Source organism: Nomascus leucogenys, chromosome 2, assembly GCF_006542625.1.
Source record: "Nomascus leucogenys isolate Asia chromosome 2, Asia_NLE_v1, whole genome shotgun sequence".
In the NCBI taxonomy this organism is placed as follows: Eukaryota; Metazoa; Chordata; class Mammalia; order Primates; family Hylobatidae; genus Nomascus; species Nomascus leucogenys.
The window spans coordinates 31243038-31265992 of record NC_044382.1 but is presented as its reverse complement, the minus strand read 5'-3'; the positions used below and the strand labels follow the sequence as shown (position 1 = coordinate 31265992).

Here is a 22955-nt window from a genome sequence, read left to right as displayed (position 1 = left end):
GTTCTGCCTGCGAAGTACCCTGTTGTCCAGGTCATGTTAAGTGTCCTGCTGTGTGCCTAGCAGCCATCTGAGCAAAGGGCAGGATCTAGAACTCTTCGGATTCTGAAGAGTACCAGCCTTTAGCATGTGATCTCATTTCCGCAGGTTACTTTGGCCTTTTAATCCCCCATCTCCTGCTCATGGTTGGGGTCTCCTTTGTGACGGGTTGGTGGTAGAAAAGCTGATTCCAGAAGGTTGTTTGGAACCAGAGGGCCCTTGTTAGTCTCCTACTCAGCATTCTCATTCCCCACCTGGTCAACGTGACTCAGCCACTGAACAGCTCCACCCTGAAGGAAGAGATGTGAAAGTCAATGTGTATCTTTCACCATTTAAGAAGAAAACCACTTCATGCCTTTTAGAATGCTGCATCCTGCGTTTGTTAAGTGCTGACTATTGCCTTTAAACCCACTCAAATCCTAAACAGAGCTCAGCTGCTGCCTTGGTCATGAGCAGGGAGAGGCGCTTCACCAATCCTGAGTTAGAGTCATAAAATGGGGCTATAAACCAAAGCTTATTAACATCAAAACTCGAACTTCAACTGTAAAATAATTAATTCTTTATGCACTTAGAGTAGCTTTTGATTGGGATTCTGAGCTTCTGTGTTAAAAGGTATAATCACTCTATGCTCCTGTATCAAGGGCATTGTTCTATCAAACCAACAGGGGCTCCTCACATACAAAAGCAATTAATCAGAAATGGCCATCCCGTGGTATCCCATCTCCTCCCCACCTGTCTCAACCTCCACATCACCAGGCAAGACATTCATGCCCTGCAAGCTTGTGAATGGTGCCACAGCCACGGCTCTTTTTGCCTTCCTTGCATCCATCCTTCTTCAGTTATCACAAATTGATTTTCTTTGTGGAATTACTAGGAGTCCATGTGGTTCAGGTGGCTCAGGGGCGAGGTATGTTATCCGGTGTGGCCAATTGGTCCCATGTGCTTTTCTGGCCACAGTGACTAGGTCAATGGTGAGCACATGCCCCAAGCCAGACTGAATCAGTCTTTTTAGCTGGAACTGTTGAGGGACTCTCTCCCTCTTCTGAGGTTACTAAGCAGGTGAAATGAAAACCTGGAGATGCTGACAACCAACATCGTCCCACATAAAAACAGCTTTCCTGGCCAGGCGTAATCCCAGCACTTTGAGAGGACGAGGCGGGTGGATTACTTGAGGTCAGGAGTTCAAGACCAGCCTGGCCAACATGGTGAAACCTGTTTCTACTGAAAATACAAAAAATTAGCCGGGTTGTGGTGGCGCGTGCCTGTAGTCCCAGCTACTCAGGAGACTGAGACAGGAGAATCACTTGAACTCAGGAAGTGGAGGTTGTAGTGAGCTGAGATGGTGCCACTGCACTCCAGCCTGGGCAACAGAGGGACACTCACCTCAAATAAAATAATAATAATAATAAAAGAGCTTTACTAAGAAGGAAGCACTTACCGAAGGTATACAGGGCCGAAGTGGAAAGAAGCAATGCTCTGATGTCAGGGTCTAGCACTTAGATCCAACTACACTTGAGTCTGCCTGACTGAACTTTACAGTTGCACCAGACTTTAAAATTCCACTTTCCAATTTTCCCCCGGTAAAGTAGTTTAACTTTTGCAATGAAAATATGATCTGCACAACAAATTAGAACTGGATTCAGTAGTGTTTCCCACAAAAGGGTGTAGTATAATAGGTTTGGTGGGATGCTAAAAGATGGTAAGGGATAGAAGGGTTCAGTAGTCAAAAGCTCGAGAACCCTGAATTAGGCAAAGTTTGAAAGACTTATCACAGGATTTCTCAGAGTCTTCAAGTTGCCAATATGTACCTGAAAGCTCTAAGAAGAGCAGATATAGCAAATAATGCTTCCGTACACTGATTTGACTCCTTGGGATCCATTTGCTAAAGAATGTACTTTGGTATGGGCGTAATTTGAGTTTTTCTTCAAGTCTAGGCTATTAAAAAGAAGCAGAAAATGCTTGCAAAACAATCAAATAGCAAGGCTTTGGGGGAAAGACCAAAAAAAAAAAAAAAAACAAAACCCAAAACAAAAAGCTTTATGGCTCTGTTCTGGACTTAGCTAGATTTATCCCAAATGGCATATAATACTAAATTTGATGATCCACAGAAGAAAAAAACTTACTCATTCTCCAAAGTTTCAAAATGGCCATCAAACTTGGTGGCCAAAACTAACAACTCAATTTCAAAAATAGAAGCCCCCAATTTTTCTCCAGATAACTCTGTTATCACCAGATCTGCCTGCCCCTCTTACTAACCCTTTCAGTTCTACTGGGCAATTTTAATATTATAGGTGAAAATGCACATCACACAAAGAAGAAGACTGGAGAACAATGTTGGTAATTTCATAGTTATTTTAATAACCAGGTTTACATTAACAGTCACTTGATGAACTTTTTTCTTTAATCTCAGCTAAACTCAAAACACAGTTTTGTTCACGGTTCAAACCAAACAGCTCTTCACGTTCCAGAGCTGCCTCACAGCTAGCACAGATCACGGGAGATTACTGTCTGTCCATACCCACCAGACACAGAACTGAACACCCACACACCAGTTTTCAAAGAGGGAACTTACAATGAATGCTGGCTGCCCAGGGCAGCCCATGAGTGTATCTGGGACTCAAGCTGGAGTTTTCCAGGGGAGAAAGCCTGGGAAGCTTGTGGCAAGGAAGTTGGGAATTGCCCACCCTACTGGAAAGCACTTCTCAGGGATGAGTGAAAATCCAGGCTCAGGTGTCAGCCCTTTGTGGAAACATGACACTCTCAGTATAGATAGTCGTGAAGAACAAGGCTGAGGGATTTTGAAGGAAACCCATTTTCAGGATGACTACAATCCTGCCACTTCTAGAAAACTTAGAAGTAAAAGAAATAGCTCTACTACGGGTAACTGATTTAACAATTTCACAAACACCCTTTCCACTACCCAAGCCCGCGGCCCTCAGAGAGAACCAGAACGGATTGCCATCTGGGTTCAGAGGCAATATGAGGAGGTTGGGGGGATGGTGGGGGCACCCTCAGGGTTGGGGGGCAGGCCAAGGGATGAGATGGCAAAGGACAGCTTGGGAATCGGATAGAAGATCCAGTGTGCCTTCCTACACTTGCCTGAGGTGCCAGTGAATTTGAAGAGGGCCAGGACTCGCCATCGTTTTCTTTTCCTAAACCTTTTGTATAGGCCTGTTTGATGTGTCTTATGAAACAAAACAAATCTGAATATAAATTTTAAAATAGTGGGAGTTATTCTCGCAATTCCCAGGGATTTCTATGCTTGGAGAGTTAGTAATGGTAAGTGAAGAAAGAGAGGCTTCCTGAGCTCATGTTGTTCCTCCCGAGGGCATTCGGGGGTTGTTCCCAGAGCAAGGAAATCTTGTGTAGAATCAAAGGTTCTGGTGGAATGGTTCACTTCGGAAGTCCCAAGGGCAGTGCGGATGACCCATTTGGCCATGGAAGACTTATCTTCATGGCACAGAGAGGTTGTGCAGGGATGAGTCAGACTCAGGGGCTGAGTAACAGCAGAGCAGAGAGCGCAGAAGTGGACGCTCAGAAGCAAGTTTATGTGTGTCTTTTCCTCTATCTGCTGGCTGTGGCTGGTACTACAACCTATCCCAAAGTAACAGCCTAGTCAATGAGGTATATGCTTCAGATCTGGCAAACTCTCTCTGCACATAAAACTGTTAATCTGAGTTCTCTGAAAGACCCCCACATCTTTGAAGTGTAAATTAAGAGCTACATTTTCCCTTTTACTGCATCTCCCTTAAAAGAAAAGCACTACGAGAGCTTTAAAATAGCAAGATTCCCTATTCTAAGGGGAAATAGTCTTTTTTCATGATTTGAACAGAAGGTAGCTTGCTAGGGGAAATCCTGTTCCTTGGCTATCTCCAAATTCCTTTGTAGCCCAGTGTGTACTTTTCTCTGGTCTTCAACTTATTCAAACCTGCAGTCAGAGATAATGGTTTCTCCTAAGCACTTAAAAGGTGTTTGAGGCCTGCTCTTCTCTTCAAAGCACTAAGTACACAGGGTTACAGGTGCTACCACTTGGATTCCCCAGAGCATGGAAGTCTGATCCCAGGTTGAACATATTTCTTCTGAAAATGAGCATCTTGGTTCTATAGATTCTTATCTTACTCACAGGACTTGCTCCAAAACTGAATTTTCAGAAGCGGCATGATAGGGAAAGAGATATTCAACTCTGACAGACAAGGTAGATTGAAGCACCCACACTAATTTCTTTTAGGTGCCCCATGAGGAAGGCTGCATCATGTCACTTCCACTCACTTGGGGAGATTCTAGGACTGAGACACAAAGTTGCCCCAGAGTTTCTGCTAATGGAAGGGGAAACAGATGGTTTGGAATGGAAAGGTGGAACCAGGTCCACAAAATGTGCTCCCTCTGCTCAAGACTGACTTTGGCTTTCCCAAATCCCCACTTGACTTTCATATAAGCTGAGATGACCTATTACGGTAAAAATTAGGGAACACCTAATAAAGCCAACTTTCAAAAAACTCCTATTTATCATGGATGTGCCAGGATCAAGAGAATCAAACACAAACTGCCTGTAAGAGAGGCCCTTCATTCTGCCTCATCTGAGCTAAAATCCTAACTTGGGATGCCAGAAGCATGCCACTCTTCTCGGTTTGCAAAGACAGAGGAGTGAGAGGTGACCTTGCCGTGTGTAGGAGGCGTCTTTAAGCTGTGGGCGCCCTCACCATGTGGGCCTGTGCTATGTTCTCAGCTGCTGGCTTTAAGAGCACCAAAGAGACAGGGAGGGCAAGAGGAAGAGAAGTGTCATTTGCTCTGTACCTGCCTGGCCTTCCCAACCCAGGAAAGAGAAGGATTTGAAAGCAACACTAAGAAAGAGGCCTGAGCAAACACTGGCACAATCAAGCAGGTAGAAGAAATGGTTGGGTCTTGGCGTTTTAATAAATGTTCAAAGAAAGAAAATTTACTCGTAGGGGACATGACAAAGAACAGAACCCAAAGACTGCCTGCCTTCTCGGCAGACCTCAGGGAGCTGTGGTGATGTGACAGCTGCCACAGTGGCTATCTTCCATGGAAATAACATACGTCATCAACACAATATACAACACCCCTTCCGCTCACCTGACCCACCCACCTCCCTCCTACATGCCCTACCCCAGCCCCTCTGCACCCTCTACCTTGCTCCAGGCTCCCACCACCCACTCACCCCAAATAACCTGTGTCCCTTTTGTTCATTTCCCTGACGTCCCAGCTTGTCTGTCCCCTTGTCATAAGATGCAGCACTACACACGCTCTCAACACTATGATAGAGCAGACTCTTTTACCTTAGTGGCCTGTCTGATTGCATGCATGTAAATGGGGGGAGGGGAGCCAAACAAATCAAGGTTATGCATAAACAGAAAACAAAGCAATATTCGTAAAGCTAGGCAAGCGAGCGTAACATTGGAGAAACATAAGGCTTGAGGCTTATTGATTCTTTAGATCACAACCGTTTGGATTCGCTTTCCTTCTTAAATATCGGTGTACCATTTTGGCTTCAAAACAATCTCTTCTTGCTTCTGCCCCTCTCTTTGAGGAAGGCTTGCTTAACTCAGAGATGTGATATTAGAACGGCCGCCTGGGGGCGCCACAATGCGCTTGCTGGCTGAGCGAACCCCCTCATCCACTTGGGTGCCTACAGTTGGAAATAAATTCCCAGGGGAAAAAAAAACAGGGTGGAGGGTAGGGGGATATGGGCAAGAGAGAAACTGGGTTAATTTTAAGAGTGCAAGATATGAAGTGCCTTGCTGGCCTCACCTCCCAAGAAACTTCCATTCCAGTCTATCAGGTCTTCTAGACTTTTCTTATGGCCCCGAAAACTAGCCTCTGATAGGAAAAGCCAAGTTCTTACCTAGATTTCATCTGACCCAGAGCATGATAATAATACCGGGAAGAAGAACAATGACAAAGACGTGACACTCATTGTGGCAGGCAATGTTTGAGGTGCTTAACCATTATCTCCTTTAATCTTCAACCCCATGGTTTGAGAGAGGTACCCTTATCTGTTTTACAGAGGAGATAACTGAGGTTCTGAAAGGTTAGGTCACTTGCCCAAGATCTCACAGTGCAAAGTAGTGATGGTCAGGTCTTTGTGACAACAGCACAAAAAGAAATTTCAGTGTGTGCTTGGGTCTATTCAGAAAGGAGCCTCTAAAAGCTTAAGAATTAAGGTAGCCAGAGAACAACAACAAAAACAAAAATAGCAAAAACTTTGAAAGAAATTGCTTATGACTAGCAGAATGTGACCTCTGGCAAAGTTACCTCCAAACTTTAAACTCTTTTCCTTTTTCTTCCCCTAGGTCTCCCTCACCTCTTTCTCCCATATTTCTGTTCCTCCCATTCCTTACCCTTTCCTCATATGCTGTAATTTTACCCTTAAATGTCTTTCTTTTCTTGTTATCTTACTTCCTTCACATTTAAATTATTCATTATAGGAATGCGAATCTACATTTATTTTTCTCCATTTTAAGACTACTGGTTATGGAGCAACTGAATGATTATTTTCTAATTATATCAGAGAGTTCATAAAGAATAGGTAAGACTAATCATATGGCTAACACATAGTAGATGTTCAATCAGTGGTAGCTCGTGTTAGCATTATTATAATTACTAGGAATAGGAGAATATAATAACAATCCTAGGTTGGAAGACGCTACTGCAATTTGAGCATAAAAATAATTTAAGCTATCTTTTAATCTGGACAAATAAAGAAAACATACTATGTTGCATAGCGCTCATAGGCTAATGCTGGAAATCACTATCAATTCATAGAGAGGACCAGCTCCCCACCCCTGCCCCCAACCAGGGCTGATCTCTAGGCAGAATCAGTCACCACTTAAACCTGGTCTTCAGCCTGACAGCCTTGTCTTACTTTCTTACCAGGACCCCTTGTCAATTCAGGGAACCTTCCTGCTTGCCCCAGTAACCTTCTCCCTAAAGTTGACACCAGTGCTGGGCTGGAAAACTCCTTCAAGTTGAGTTCTCAGGAACACCCTGTGGCCTCAGAACATTGATCTTCCCCTTCCCCCTTCTCTTATCTTTTGACGAGCCTGTCCCACTCACCTGACAGGCTAAATCCTGACTGATGAAGATTCCTCACAGGTGGGTTCGGCCGAGTAGGAGAGCCCCGAGCAGAGCCTGCGGGGGTGCCACCTTTGGGGGTGGTGGTCAGGTCAAACACAGGCCCATCGTACATGCCCCTTGGGACGGCATGCAGGTCTGCCATCTGCAGCCAGAGAAGAGCATGTCACCAATCATTCATTCAGCATTTTAGGGTCTGTTCTAGGTATCATAAATATATTAGTGAATACAGTTTGTCGTGGGAGCCAGGAATTAAAAATAATAAAGATAATTTGAGGAAGGGAGAAGTAGTATAAAATAAATAAAGGAGGATGTGATGATAGATTGACAATGGAGGTGGTCAGTGAAGGCCCTTCTAAATAGATGAGCTTCGATCTGAAGGATCAAAGGATGTTGCTATGGGGTTAGGGTTGCCAGAGAGAGGAGGCTAGAGGGATACTGGGGAGTGGTGTGGATGACAGCGAAGCCAGCAAAGAGAAGAGCAAAGGCAGACAGCCGAAGTGGGAATGATTATGAAATAGAAGAACAGCAGTACAGCTGGAGCAGAGGGATCGGAAGGGTGGGTCATGACACGAGGTCACAGGTCCTGGCCGGGATGGGATCACATGGGAGCTCCACCCTCACACTCTTCAGCACACACCAGGGTGGGCAGGCCTTGAAGTGAGTGTCTGTGGTCTGACCCACTGACCTCTGTCTGTGGCTGTGAACTTGCCCTGGGACTGTGGAGCCAGCCAGCAACTTCCACTCAGCACATGCTCTGCCAGGCCTTGTGCCAGGCACTAGGGCCTTTGGCCATGGGAAACACGGTACCTCCCGCAAAGGGGCTTACGGTCTACTAGACAAACACTGCAAGACCACCCATGGCAGCGGCACCGAACCTCCACCCATTTCTTAACTTTGACCAGAGGGGAGGCAATGAGGACGTGCTGCCAGAAGAGCCTGACTGTGCAGGATGGATCATCACAAGAAGTCCTGTCAGAGCCTCCTTCCCTGTTAGTGACTCAAGTGCCGGCACAGAAGCCGAGCCCATCAATTGTGCAGATGCTAATGATTCTGGTGATGTGATGACTGTATCTGTACTCCCCAAAACCAAGAACTCTACATCATCAACACTTCCCTGGTTTCAGAATCTAAATCACACACATAGAAATAAAGGGTCAATACTGGGGAAGTCTCCTTCTTCTCTATTAGGCCCAAACTGGAGTGTGGAGCTCAAATTCCACAATCCTAGGGTAGGGCTAATACACATATATATAGAAACACATATATATACATACATATGTATATGTGTGTATATATATATAGTATGTGTATAAAAAGTACAATAAATATAAATATGTGAATATATTTATTTATATGCATTTTTATTTATTGTTAATTATATTTATTGTATTGTTACAATAAATACAATACACAACACAATATAAACATATAAATATTAATTTATATATTTATATATTATTCTATATTTATATATTAAGTATATATAAATATAACGCATAGATTGTAAATATATATTTAATTTCTCTGCACCTCCATTTTTTATACACATGCACACATTTGCACATGTGTATGTATCTATAGGCCTATACATATACACACATATCTCTGTGTGTGTTTATATATAAAATCAGAGAAACAAATAAAATTTTATTGAAAATACAGTAGCTAAAATGTTATAAGTGTTTGCCCCTATGGAGCAACACTGAACAGAATGAGACAGGGATGTGTCAGGGTGGATTCTTGGTTCTCACCTTCAGACTTTAAGAGTAATTTATTTTTTAAAAAAATACACCAGCCTTATGAATTATTCGAATTTAAATTATTTTCAATGAAGTACTACAAAAATGTGGGAAAAGTCATTTGGGAAGAAAAGGTCTCTTTGAACAAAAGTTTTCAACACCCTCTTTAATAGTACATTAAGTCTGTGTGGTTGTTCTTGGGGACAAGACTGTCACTGAATTTCTCTGTGAGAGTCTAGAGATCACAGTGCCCTGTGTTCATGGTTACTATCTCTGAGCGTGAATGGGACACAAAGCCCCTGCACCACCTCGGAGCTCTCCTGCTTTTTACCTTCCTCCGTGCTTTAATGCGCTTGTAGACATAGTCGGAGAACGGGCTGCAGGGGATGAAGCGGCCAGCCCCCTGGGTCACGTGCAGGTTGCCATCTTCCAGCATGATCTTGCCCTGGCAGATGACAACCAGAGGAGCCCCGCGCAGCTCCATCCCTTCAAAGATGTTGTACTCTGCAGCCTAGAGGCAGGGGTGAGGAGCAAAGCCACAGTAAGGGTATAGAAAGAGGAGAAAGAGGAACATACCTTCTCTCCTTGAGACCTTCAGTGTCATTTGCTGCTGATTCACCAGGTAAGCCAGAAAAAGCTCACCATGCATCTGCAAGCATCCAGGGGGCAGAAGGCACCGGAGACAGATTTGCTAAGAAAAGACTAAACTTCCCAGCAAAAAGAAGTGTCCGGTCTTTAATAAGGTCCTCAAGTGGAAGTCAACTTTTGTCTTAGGTAGTGTTCAAAGAGAAGCTGGATAACTATCCAGGATGCTATACATCACTGTCTTGTATTGAGCAGGTGGGCAGAGAGGTTATGTGGCCTTTAGGTCCCTCTAGCTCCAAATTAAATAACATGAGATGACACAATATTTAAGCAAAGGCCATTACCACCAAAAATGGGATTTCTCCCTATCGCCTTCATTTACTCAACCAGCAAGAGGTATTACTGTACTGCCAATAATTAAGAACATCAGTTTAGAGTCAGCTTGTCCGGGTTTCAATGCTAGCTTCACCATTTGCTTGCTGCACAAATTATTTAATTTTTCTGTACCTCCAATTTTTAATCTATAAAATGGAGGATAATAGTCCCTACCTGTAGAAGACTACTATGGAAATCCAGTGAATTAAAAGCACAGTGCCTGAAACATAAGTGCTTAAAAATATTAACTATTTTTAACAACAGTGTCAAGCCCGTTTCTGTTAGGTACTGCCCTTTAATTATCATCCTCCATGTGAAACTCATCATGAGGAAGTCATCAGTGCTGTTTACCAGTTATTTCCTATTCTTTCTCTTTCCAGGCACAAAGGATCATTGCATGTCCTGACTTCCGGAAGTTAGGTATGGCCACAGGACTGGCTAAGACCAGTGCCATGTGAGAGGCAGTGACATACACCACGTCTAGGGGAAGCTTTAAGAGCCAGTAGACCATTCACCAGGTCATGTTCCCCTGTCTCAGCAATCATGAAAACACATGTAGAGAGGAAGCCTCTATTGGCCTCTGTCCCTGAGTGACTGGAATGGGGAGAGCCCATCTGCTTTGGAAAGCAGGAGAAACACAGTTGGTTTCGAGCCACTGAGATTTAGGGGATGGATTATTACTGCAACCCGTCCTAGTCTAACTACCCTGGCACACCACATAAACACATTTCTCCTGACCAAGTTCCTTGCATGCACTCTCCATTCTACTCTACTCCCACCAGAGCAGGCCTTACAGACTGGTGGTTCTTGGCAGAGACGATCTTCACAGCATCTGGATCCCAGATGACGAGGTCGCTGTCAGAACCCACAGATATTCTTCCCTTGCGGGGATACAGGTTGAAGATCTTGGCAGCGTTTGTGCTTGTCACAGCCACGAACTGGTTTTCGTCCATTTTCCCTGTGGCCTATTGAAATATAAGAAATTATATCTATATCTATAGCTATAGCTACATATATATCAATTCAGGGCTTCTGAACTCAGAGAAAGACAACCCACAAAGGCACAGAAATACAAAGAGGAGCCACCTGAAAAGCCGGTGAGCTACAGAACCTCACTCAGCAAGCTCGAATTAGCTGGGCTGTCGCGACTACTCAGGCAAAATGGTCAAACACATGGTTTAAGATAGAAGTTACTGCCCCTGAAGTATGCATTTTTTTCTATATGTTCTTACATTTACTTACTCATTTTCTTCTAATTTCAAAAAGGATTATAGAGACCGTAAAAACAAATGTGATTAAAATCCCATCCTTCAGATATGTATTTGTGTTTGCATATGTTGTATGCATAGAATAAATACGAAAGAACCTCACCCAAATGATAACAATGGGTTCCCTGGGTTGTGGAATTGAGATATTTTTGTTTTCTTTCAAGTGTGTGCTTGTCTGTAGCTTCCAAATATTCTTTACTGAGCATGTGTCATGTTGGTAATTTAAAAATATATATTATCTTGGAACTATTCCAAATAGTGCCAGGATAAATATATACGTACTGCTCTGCAGTATATGAAAAAAGAAACACTATGTGAGAGAACAGACAACAATATTTATATTTTCCCTCTTTTCAAACCAAAAAGCCTCTTTACGGAAAGAATTGAGTTTAAAACCTAGCTTTGAGCTTCCTGGGAGCAAAGAAGAAAAAGAAAACTCAGTGAAATTACACTGTGTAGATTAATGAGGCTTTAGTATACATAACCCTGATAATGTTTTTGGGATTTTGGCCGGGCGCGGTGGCTCACGCTTGTAATCCCAGCACTTTGGGAGGCCGAGGCGGGCGGATCACGAGGTCAGGAGATCGAGACCATGGTGAAACCCCGTCTCTACTAAAAATACAAAAAAATTAGCCGGGCGTGGTGGCGGGCGCCTGTAGTCCCAGCTACTCAGAGAGGCTGAGGCAGGAGAATGGCGTGAACCCAGGAGGCGGAGCTTGCAGTGAGCCGAGATTGTGCCACTGCACTCCAGCCTGGGCGACAGAGCGAGACTCCGTCTCAAAAAAAAAAAAAAAAAAAAAAAAAAAAAAAAAAAAAAAATGAAACATAGAGAAGTAATCAACTTAATAATGAGACAATTATTGATTTTACTAAAATCTTTGAGAGAGTCTTAATTTGAATGGCTATTTCTTTTGTCAGTCCTTGTGATGTGAATAAGGAAAATAAAACAGGCCACTTGCCAGAAGACATTTAGAGACAATCACTTCTATCGCCTGAATGACCACATGCCCTCAGTACAGGGCGTCCTTGATAAGCAAGATGACTTTGGTCTAGACACAGACTCATTGCTTATCATTTCAAAGGATTATATCCAGTTCTTTCAAAAGAAGTCATAAAACTATCCAAACAAAAAGAATTAGCTCACTATTATTTTAAGTACAGGCTATTCGTATACTCAGATGAAGGAGTTGCATGTCTGGTTCCTAGTCCTAACAGTCTAGATAAGGAAGCCTCCTTCAGAATGCTAGGCCTTAGGATTCATCACACTAGAAGGAAATGTTCCACATTGCCTGAGCCACATGGTTCCAGAGACATCTCAGCAAGTACGAGATCCCATCTGCACTCGCAGTGTCACCAGCCCAACTGGTGGCAGGAGGTTCTGATCTGGCCCACGGATGTTTTGGCCCTGGCCACCCTCCCATGACCTCCATGCCTTACCACAGCCTTGTCCCAGATGACAGACATCCGCTCCTCCACACCATTGGTGCCCTCAGGAATGGCTGTGAAGTTGTCCTTCCCAATTGCTTTCTGGGCAGTGCTGAAGGTGCAGTGGGCACTCCCAGATAGCTGCAGATCCCCGCTGGCAAAGGAGAAAAGCGCCACATGAACAGGGGAGATGGCTGGAGGCACACTGGGAGCTTAGAATCTTGTGTCTACTGTGAGGGTTTGGACTCTGACTATTTGGGTTTGGAATCCCTCCTCTACCTCTTACTAGATACATGAGCTTGGATGAGTTTCTTCCCCTCCCTGGGCTCAGCTACCCCATCTAGAAAGTGAGGGGGTGGGATTAGATCATCTCTTTTGTAGCAAAATAAAATGGACTCAAATGAACAATGTCATGATCCTACATGTCTGCAGAGGGCAGCAACAAATGAGTCTCCCTATAATTTTGATTGTCATCATGACCAACTATTTGAACTTAGGCAAATGATTTAGCTTCTCTGACCTTCAGTTGCTTAATATGTAAATGATGATAAGAGTGCCTCACTCATAAAGTTGTTATGAGAAACAAATGAGATTGTGAGTGTAGTCTTACCATAGAGCTTGGCACATAATAGGTTTTAACTGCTATTACCATTATTAATATTATGACTGTATTAATGTTTAAAATAGGATGGGGAAGAGCCTGTTTTCTACGTGCAAGACTGTAAAAGAATTCCCAATACACTGTTCATACTGCAGACTCTGGTCAAGTTGATAGATGGGACTGCTCCTGTCCTCAACCCAGCTGGCCCCAAGAGATGTTTTCACAAAACGCCTGCTGCTGGGCATTCCTGTACCAACCTGGCCAGCAAGGAGTTGATGTAGTCCGGAGTAGTTGGGTCAGGGCTCAGGGGTGGGGATGTCACAAATGCAGCTGCCTTGGCCCAGTTCTTGCTCCAATAATGGGTTCCATCTATGCCGAGGCTGGCAGTGATGGGCTCGCCAAAGACTACATTTCCTAGAAGGGGCAGGAAACAGACAAGGGGTTAGCATAAAGTATATGCTGCACTGGGCCCAGCCTATTTAATTTAGCTCCTAAGCCTACCCAGGACTGTGTCTCAGAGTCAGACCGACCTGGGTTCAAGTCCATGTTCCCACCTTTTTAAAGCCCCTGATTTCCTATCTGCTAGATGTGACCAAGTTTGTATTCCCTAGATTAAAAGAAGCCATTGGTTGTTAGATGCAGTGTTAATTCTCAAATTTTGAGGCAAATTAAAATTTGAGGCAAAAGAAAATAAAATATACATATTGATTTTAAGATTTATCCTCATTTCGGAAATACTAAAATGCTCCAGTTCTTGCTCTAGTAATGGGTTCCATGTATACCAAGGCTGAAATAGATATATTCTGAAATTGATGAAACAAGATGATGTCTACTTCTTAGGCTTGTGAAAATGAAAAGATATGGCATATGTGAAGCATCTGGCACCTAGAGGATGTTTGGTAAATATCGCTTTCTTTACCTGTTACTCCTTCCCATGGCAGGGACCCAAAGTCCCAAATGTGCACCCACCACTGGGAATTGCTAGATCCTCCCATTATAATGATATGCTTTGGTTCCACAAAGTAAAATCCATTCCTGTGAATTAGAGACTCTCATGATTTTTTTTATCATGTTTGTTACTCCTAACATGATGACTTGCTAAAAGTCACCCAATAACCTAGGACACATCAAATATGAGACTAGCTTCTTGGATTCTGCCTCAAAAATTAGAGGCCTAACTACCCAAACCATGGAGACAGGATAAAGGCTATTGGAATATACACTGATCTAAGCTGTTTAGCTTCTTTAAGAAGAAGGACTAGTGATAAAGAAATCAAATGCTAGCTCATAGCTAGGTGGTTGGTACCAAGTTCCTCTATGCCAAAATCTGGGGCCAAAGCTACGCTATACAGCCCTGCACTTCTTTAACTTTGGTCCTCCATCTTCCACAGTCAAATTCTCCACAAGTTTGCACTCTATGGCCAGGATTACAAATAGGTTTTGCCTTGTTTCAACTCCATTCAATTGGTATTGGTTGCCTAGAATTCCATGAAGGGAAGAATTCTAATAATGCTTGGGGTCTCAGTAGAAAAGACTCAAGATTAATTAGTAATGTCTGCCATGGGCAAAAGAAGGAAGCGATGGCAATGATTCACATTGGACAGCCCTGCTTTGGGGGGTGAGAGTAAAAAAAAATCCAAGTGATGAGAATTTAAGGGCTCTCCAAAAATACTTACACACTAAAGGATACAGGACCATAAAGATATGAAATGAAAGTCACAGCAAGCACTCAACTACTATTGAAAGAAATAGAATCTTAAAAGTGGAAGAACTCTTCCTCTGGACTATGTTTAGCATGGAAAAGTAAAAGAAGCTAAGATAGTAATTACACCTAGATTTGAATACCAGCTCTCCCAGCTGGGATATCCTGGACAAGTTATGCTGCAATTTCATCGGAAAAAGGGCATTTCTGAGAAATACCTAGTTCTCAGAGATCTTTGAGAATTCCACACAATAAAAAAATTAAAGTATTTATCTCAGTGCAGGGCACATAGCTGTTCCTCATTTAATTGTAGCTTTCTAATATTAATTCTGAGCAGCCATACAGTTAAAGAGCCCTGATGATTGGTCACTAAACACATTGAGACTTCAACCATATCCTGCTCAGGAGGGAAGTGCAAACCCTGCTAGGCTTTGTCTTGCTCAGAATGCTCTTGAGTGTTTTCCCTGAGAATGACAGTCCATGAGTTGTCTACTGACTTCAATCTCAGCAGCCAGTTTTTCATCCCTGAAATAATACCCCCATTCCACCCCAGAGACACAGCTGTACTAGTTCTGCTCGCCAGAGAATTATGAGCCAAAAGGCTCAGGGTTAGGAATTTTTCTCCATGAAGTTTGAAATAAGACCAGCATACAACTAAAACACCCTGTCCTGAGCGGCCCCTAGGTCACCCTAAGAATGGGTCCCGGGCAGAATGCAGCCTCAGCAGAGGGCATGAGGGTGGTGGGTAGTCACAGTTGGCAGGGGTGTGTGTGTGTGGCACTGGGTGAGGGCACAAGGAGTTCCTACACACTTCTTTTTCTTTTTTGCTTTTCTCCAAGAATGAGTGAGGAGCACTGGGCTGCTTTCCTGGTTCTCGCCCAATGACTCATACCCAGTGGAGCAACCATGCCATGTCAGTTGAAACTTCTAAAAGCTAAGGAGAAAACAGCAGGCCTACGGAGAACAGAGGAAGGAAGGAGGTGCCCCAGAATCTGTCAGCTAGGAAGGGTGTCTAGACAATGTGAAAGCCTCCCCTCTCGTAAGAAAAATAGGGTCACCCTGTGCCAGAAGGCCAGGCAGCTGAACACTCAGCCATCAGCGTCAGCTGAGACTATTTTTAGCTACCGCAGTCACTCACACGTGGAGTTTCAGAGGCCAGTTTGGTAGATGAATCACCCATCTTGGGCCTCTCCACTACCAGAATGGCCGCTGGCACGCAGCAGTAGCAACCACATCACTGGGCCTGGTAAATCCTCTCACAACGCAACGCAGAGCCACGCATCTGCCGCTCCTCACCTGCACTCGTCCCTTACCCAGCCTCACAACTGAGCCCACGAGTCTGACACTGAGGATGAGAACCAGAAACAGAAAAGAAAGCTCTGAAAACTTTAGCTCAGCACAAGGCAAGCAAAGGAAGCCCAAGTTAACACCAGTGGAGAAAAGAAGCAGAAGTCAACAGGGAGCAGGGACACAGCCAGGGTCGTGAAGGCCGTGGTGGCCAATATGCTTTGGAGACCCACTCAAACCCTTCTCTAAAATAACTTGTGCTAGTCTCAGTGGCTCAGGAAGTATGACCTGCATCTGCACTGTGGCCTCAATCCTGGCCAGATTATATCATCCCCAGGGTGTTTATTGGTCCAGGGATGAGCACATGACCCAAGCCAGGCTAGTCACAGTGCTCCTAGGGACTTTTGCTCGACCTGCTGGAAAAGGTGTATTTTACTTTCCCATCATGCTCTCTGCCAAAAATTGAGGACAACAGGTGCCTCTCAGCATCTATTCTGTGACCGTTCATACTGAACATAAACCAAACAGAGGAAAGAGAGCCAAGAAAGGAGTAAGCATGACAAACCCCTAATACCATTGTTGAGGCCCCTCAATCTAGCTATACCTGAAACACCTACAATCGGTTATTCACTTGTGTTTGTTTAAGCCAGATTGAGCAGGATCTTTGAATTTTGCACCCAATTTAATCCTGACTGATATGTCCATTTATAAAACTCAGACAAGGTGAACTGAAAATCAAAGATCAAGGGGAGAAGGAAGATGCACAAAGTCTCAGAAGAACTGATTCAAGCTGTGTCATCTTGGACAACTCACCTAACCTTCCTGAGCCTCAGTTTACTTAAATGCCAAGTGGGAGAAATCCCAGGATCCTCCCATCCACACAGGATGTGGAGAGCAGCTTCCTAGGGAGCAAGGCAATGAGCAAAGTAGGCACCATTTATATTACACAGGACAACCAGAGAGGGAAGGAGTCACACAGTGCTATCAGGGGCTCCGAGATCTTGGAAACACAAATCACCTTTTTTCCTGGCTTGTGAGATGAGGTCAGCTGCACTCTTGCTCATGACCTTTGTGATGTAGAGAGGGCAATTGGTTTGGCTGGCAATGGTGATGGCACGGAACACAGCCTCAGCTTCCAGCTGCAAGAAAAAGTCTCTAGGAGTCAATAGGAACGTGAACCTCTCAAACTGGTGGCTCCCACCTCCACGAACTGTGAGGATGCAGTGCTGCACAGAGGTTGTGGATAATTTTGGCAGGATCTGGAATTAGATATCCTATATCCACATCTCAGATCTACCACTTCCTAACTGTGTCACTTTACTCAGCTTCCCAGTGCCTCTATCCCTCACTAGTAAAATAGTATAGCACAGCGTTGTCATCTGAGAGCAATGCCTGGCAGAGGGCAAGTACTTTTTCCTTAGCCTCTGTGGTTATCACAAAGGTGACATCTGAATGAAAGCCTTTGCTCCTCATTCTTCTCAGGACAGAATCTCTGGGCAAACACAATAGCGAACCATTATGTCTAAAATAACCAGCCAAGCCAGTTAGGCATCGTGGTTCCTCAAATCCTTTCCTGCAGCAGTAAGTGGTCAGCAAAGGGTTAATTCTAGGAGGCATTTCTTACAAAAATAATTCGCAGGTTTCTCAACACAAAGACTTGTTTTATTATTGATCTCTCCCATCTTACCCTAATGTAGAATTCATGTTTTCAAATATGCTAACCAACCCAGTGGCATTTGTTAAGTAAGAAATTAGAAGTTTTCCCTTATTTTATTAACAAAGCATGGTCTGAGAGCTGAGGCTGTCTCACATGGCCTGGTTCTGAGTCCTGGTTCTGACACTTATCAGCTAGGTGACCTCGGCTACATTACACAACCTCCCAAAGCCTCAGTTTCCTTGTCTGTAAATTGAGGATAATAGGATCTGACATGTTGGGCTGTGGTGAGGATTAAATGAGTTAATCCTTGTAAAGCAGTTAGCTCATTCCTAATGGGGAAACAAGGTAAGTGCCCCTTGAGGGTTGGCTACTGATATTATTGTTGATAATATTTCCTAACCAGTTGAGGGTCTGTGTTACTCTCATGTGGTCTACTGTCAACTTGTGTGAGTTAGTCCAATTCAGCACAGAGCAGAGACTTTGACATTCTTCCATTCAATTGGCAACAGTTCCTTTTTTTATGGGTATGGCATTCTGGTTAGCCTGTGGAGCCCAACACTTAAAAAAAATACCAAAAATAGCTTGCAGATGCCCAATGGTTGTATAATGCAAACCAGTCACTGCCCATAGTGGGTGTAGCTCAGCAGACAGACTCTAAGAACTTGGCTGGCTGAGCTGGCCTCCCCCAAGCTGCACTTTATTCCATGTGGATGGGACCTTGGAGGCCCCTGGTCATAGGTGAATATGGACACCTTCCTGAAGCACCCAGAATTTTGTACTCTGGAGCAGCTGTCTCTGTGCCTGGGGTCCCAGCTCTCTGAACAGCATCACTTGAGGTGGTGTCTGGGTATGCTTGAATTGAAGAGGGGCTGGCTCCTCCTTTGCTCATTCCTCCCCCTTCACACCCATGCTGACCACTTCAGCTCCCCCAGGACCTCTGTCCTGGTCCCTTTGATCTCATTCCTCCCAAGCACTACAGGTTTTTCAGCACTTTGACAACATGACTATCTTTGGAAGGTTACATCACCCTCCAACTTCACCCAAAAGGCCTTCCACGGCTATAGAGATTTGTGGCTGAGAGGCTTTTTTACTAAAAAGGAGACAGGAATAAGGAGGAGGGTGGGGTGGTAGGGCTAAGGGGAGGTTGAAAAAACAAACCAAGGAACAAAAATAGACTTTGCTCTGAAATCCCCTGGCTGCTGCTGGAAATCCTTCTTGACAGCACATCTCCACAGTGACCAGCATTTAAGAAAAACTTCAGAAACAATGCTGATCACCCTGGTCTCTTCATGATGAGTAAACCATTTTCCAGTCCTTCAAGTGTGATCAGCCAGGGGCTTAACCTCTCTGAGCTTCAGCTTCTTTACCTGTGCAACAATGCCAACCACACAGGGCAGCGGCAGCGAGAACTGAGATAACGTATGCAATCAGCACATACCAGATGTATGCATTCCATAGAAGTGACCTGGTATTATTAAGGAGACAGACTTTAGGGATGCTGTATGTGACTGGAACCCTAATCATAAAATTATAAATTATTTAAATGGCAATAAAAATATCACTAGATACAAGGGAGTTTCTGAGGTGCTGATAATCTGTTTCCTTCTTTGGGTGCTAGTTATACTAGTGTAACTAGGGTAACACTAGCTAAGTGTATCCAGTTTGTGAAAATTCATTGCCTCCTTAGGATAGAAACATTTTCTTCTACGTGTGTTCTATTTATATTTTAAATAAGACTCTAAAAGAGACAGGATATGGGAATGCAATCATTTCTGGTTATGATTCCTTCTTCTCCCTGTTGTAGGGTTTGGAATGACAGGACAGAAACAGGATTCACTTCACTGATATGGAGGGCCTTGACTTTGCTCCAGGTGCTAGACCCAGGCTGCCTTCCAAAGCCAATGTGCTTTCAGGTACATGGTCAGCCAATTCCAAGCTCTGTGCTCCGTGCCAGCAGGTGAAGCTGCTGACATCTCAGAGACATGGAAACAGCGTCTAGTCACCTTTGATTTGTTGTTTGGCTGCTAAGCACAGACATAAATAATCATTCATTTTATATATGAGAAACTTCCATACCTGGATATAATCATCACCTTATACAAATTGATGAGTATAATGTATATAAAAGAACCCATTCAACCTCTTATCTATATGGCCAATATTTTGCAGGACTCAAAATGAAATAAGGGAATAAGTAGAAATGTCTATAAGATTCACACTGAGATTTCCTTAAGAAAGGGATTAGAAATTTAACACTCCTGAATAGCTGTGAAGGACACTCCAACTTGTGTTATCTTTAGGGAGATTAGGGGTCAGAAATAAGCATGTCTCTTACATTCCTTTCTAATTTTCTCACGGGCTCTTGAGCTAGGGTCAATCAGAAGTGGTCTTTGGAAGAAATGTTCCAATACTGCAACCTGGTACTCAGATTCTCATCGCCTTTTAACAATGTTTATTCATGCATTGTGTGTGTAACTTCATCCCCTGTAACTTACCTCCTCTGGCCTGCTCAGTACATGGCCTTCTGGGCCAGTTATCCCCATTTCCAACATGCGGGTTTGCTCCTGAAATGAAAAAAGAAAATAGTTCTTCAATAAGCTCAAGTGAGATTTGGAAAAATTACACTGGTATGTTCTGATCTAAAGATCTAAAGAATAAATATGTGTATGTTGAACAGATGTATTAATCCTATATTTGGAGATGCAATATAGGGTAGACTCAACCAAAAGGAGGAAAAAAAACATTCAAGGGTGATTTGCTTTTATTAAAAGAAAGACAGTTGTCTGTTAAACTATTTTTTGTCTATACTGCCCATCAAGAATCATACCAGGTCACTTATTGTTCACCTCTCTCAGTCTCAGCTGCCTCTGAAACTACACTTGCTTATCTCATTTGTTTATTCACTCATGCTCTTTAAGCCATTTCACTCAACAAAATGTACTGAGCATCTGCTTCCTGCTAGGCTCTAGGTAAGTACCTGCATTAAAGCAATGTAGCCCCTGACCTCACGAGGCTTACAATTTAGTGCTATGTTTCCCAAAGTGTGGGCCACTCATCACTTACATCAGAATCGCCTGAATTGTTTTTGTAGAAATGCAGATTTCTCACCCATCCTAGCCTAACACATCAGAAGATGTGAGGTCGAATCCCAGTAATGCATATTTTAATAAACCACTCAGGAGTTTTGATGTTTTAATTCTATGGCTTAAATGAATGGATTCAAAATTTAACGAAACAAAATAGTGCCTCCAAACAGCATTACCTGAGTTAGTGTCTTGGTAAAATTCTGTTTAACCAAGTTGTGGACATGGCAGAAGAAGTGCATGTCCCTTGTGGCTGATGGCTAAATTCCTCAGACTTCTAGCCTCTTTATGGAAGAAGCAGGTAGCTGGGCAGTGAGCACACACACATGAACTGATTGGAACTGGCAGAAATCCCAAGCCACCATTCCTTCAGCATTACTGGCATTCACTCTGAAATTATTAAGACTGGTCCCTATGAACCTCTGCACCAGCAGGCCTGGCCTAAGTGACCTGGGAGTACTCTGGTAATGCGTGAGACACATAGGAAAGATGGTGAATGCAACAAGCCTTGTCTCACTTTGAAACTATGAGGCATTTAGAAAGGTAAGGATTCTTACCACCTGGAAAAGAACCTTCTGTTTTTTGTTTTTAGTAATAGAAATCTCTAAAAGAGGAGTAGAAAGGAAAATGCACATACTATAAGCAACCATGAGAAGTGAAATTGTCACTATCTCCAGCTCTACAGAAAACAAAGAAAGGTTAGAGGCTTATTTTTCCAGAAAAGCACCTCCACTTTTCATTCTTACCATTCTCACTTATTGAAACTTGAACTGAATTAAATTTCTTCCAAAGACTAGTGAGTTTCCACTCTAAATTGCCTCCAGTCACACAAGGGTTAAGGTCTCCAACTAAAGAATCTCTGTCTTAGGTGACACTTATGCTTCTGTCTTGTTTGAGTTCACCAGGATAATGCAGAGGACAAAGCTAAGCTCAAGTGGTGGCTTCCAAGCACATTGAAATCACCAGGGGATTATTTTCAAAATACATTTGCCTGAACTCTGCTACTGACTTTTCCTAATTCCAGAATACCTGGAATTAGAAAAATTTGGTGATTCTAATGCACTGTTCAGGCTAGGAAGTCCTATTCTGAAGCCATGATGTCCCTATAGCTGAGAGATTAAGAATGGCAGTAAAGCCCCACTGATGCTACCTTACATGGGACAGCAGTGGGCATGTTGTGGCATTCATCACAACTACAGTTACATCACAGTTTGGGTCATGACACAACTGTGGCTTGGTCCCTGAGGAAAGGAACCCTGTCTTTTTAATCTTCCCTCTCCAAGGCTTGGCGCATAGTAGGTGCTCAACAAATATTTGTTAAATGAATGGCAAAGATACTGTCCTCTCAGACTGTTTTGCCAACTTGAAATTCTTGAAAATCATCCTTGTTTGTACCCAAAGGCAAAGATTCCCCTCTCATATATTCACTTTTGAATAAGTGCAGCAAGAAATTCTGAGTATAGCAGCTGCCTTCATTTAAACAATGTGATAAAAATCTTTCTGCTCAAGCTGAATTTAATAAACACACACAATAAACTCATCCAAATGGAAAAATGCCCCTACTCTTTTCCTGACTGAGAACAGATCTTCCCAAGGTAGGGAAATAGTAGCAGGAGGGGAAACCAGAGAAACTTCCACGCTAAGGATTCACAAGAGGAAAGAAACTGAGAACAGAGACTTTGGGTCGAAGTCCATCTGCCTCTTCAGGGGCTGGAATTAACTGCCAGAGAGTTTGGTTTCCAGGGCAGCTGAAAGCAGGGCTGGGACCTCTGGCTGCTGCCCTGAAAACTTGGATAAAGGGAGGAGTACAGTTCTAATACCACTGGGTTGCCTCCCACGGGACCAAGGCATTTGGGCTTTCTACAGAAAATGATTTCATTATCTCTGGGTGTGTGGTGGACGTGGGTGAGGGCTGTCAGGGTCCTGACTAATTAGCCTCCTTGGTCATAGTGAGAGGAGACTGTACACTTACCTCACCTCCCCCACCAGCAAGACAACATGGAGAGTCTGAAATCACAACAGCTGGAGCCCTGCATGGCTGGGGTGCTGCCTGCCCACAAGCCTGCAGCTGGGCTTGGGAGGCAAGGGATCCCAGATATGCC

General features: G+C 43.6%; 2 protein-coding genes across 4 annotated transcripts in view; one reads left to right on the top strand and one right to left on the bottom strand.

Moving 5' to 3' along the window:
- Positions 1-22955, top strand: part of STK32A (serine/threonine kinase 32A) — a 180206-nt gene that overhangs the window by 152971 nt on the left and 4280 nt on the right. The gene's annotated exons all lie outside the window — the stretch shown is intronic.
- DPYSL3 (dihydropyrimidinase like 3) overlaps positions 2371-22955 on the bottom strand; it is a 114209-nt gene continuing 93624 nt past the window's right edge. For all 3 annotated transcript variants that reach the window (XM_003266598.4, XM_030826920.1, XM_030826910.1), the window contains 8 exons: positions 20266-20334; positions 17132-17252; positions 13382-13538; positions 12536-12677; positions 10625-10795; positions 9202-9381; positions 7111-7273; positions 2371-5683 (listed from right to left, as the gene is read on the bottom strand). In XM_003266598.4, coding sequence (XP_003266646.1) covers positions 5595-5683; positions 7111-7273; positions 9202-9381; positions 10625-10795; positions 12536-12677; positions 13382-13538; positions 17132-17252; positions 20266-20334 — 1092 coding nt within the window. In that variant the 3' untranslated portion in view covers positions 2371-5594. The remainder of the gene's footprint in view (positions 5684-7110; positions 7274-9201; positions 9382-10624; positions 10796-12535; positions 12678-13381; positions 13539-17131; positions 17253-20265; positions 20335-22955) is intronic.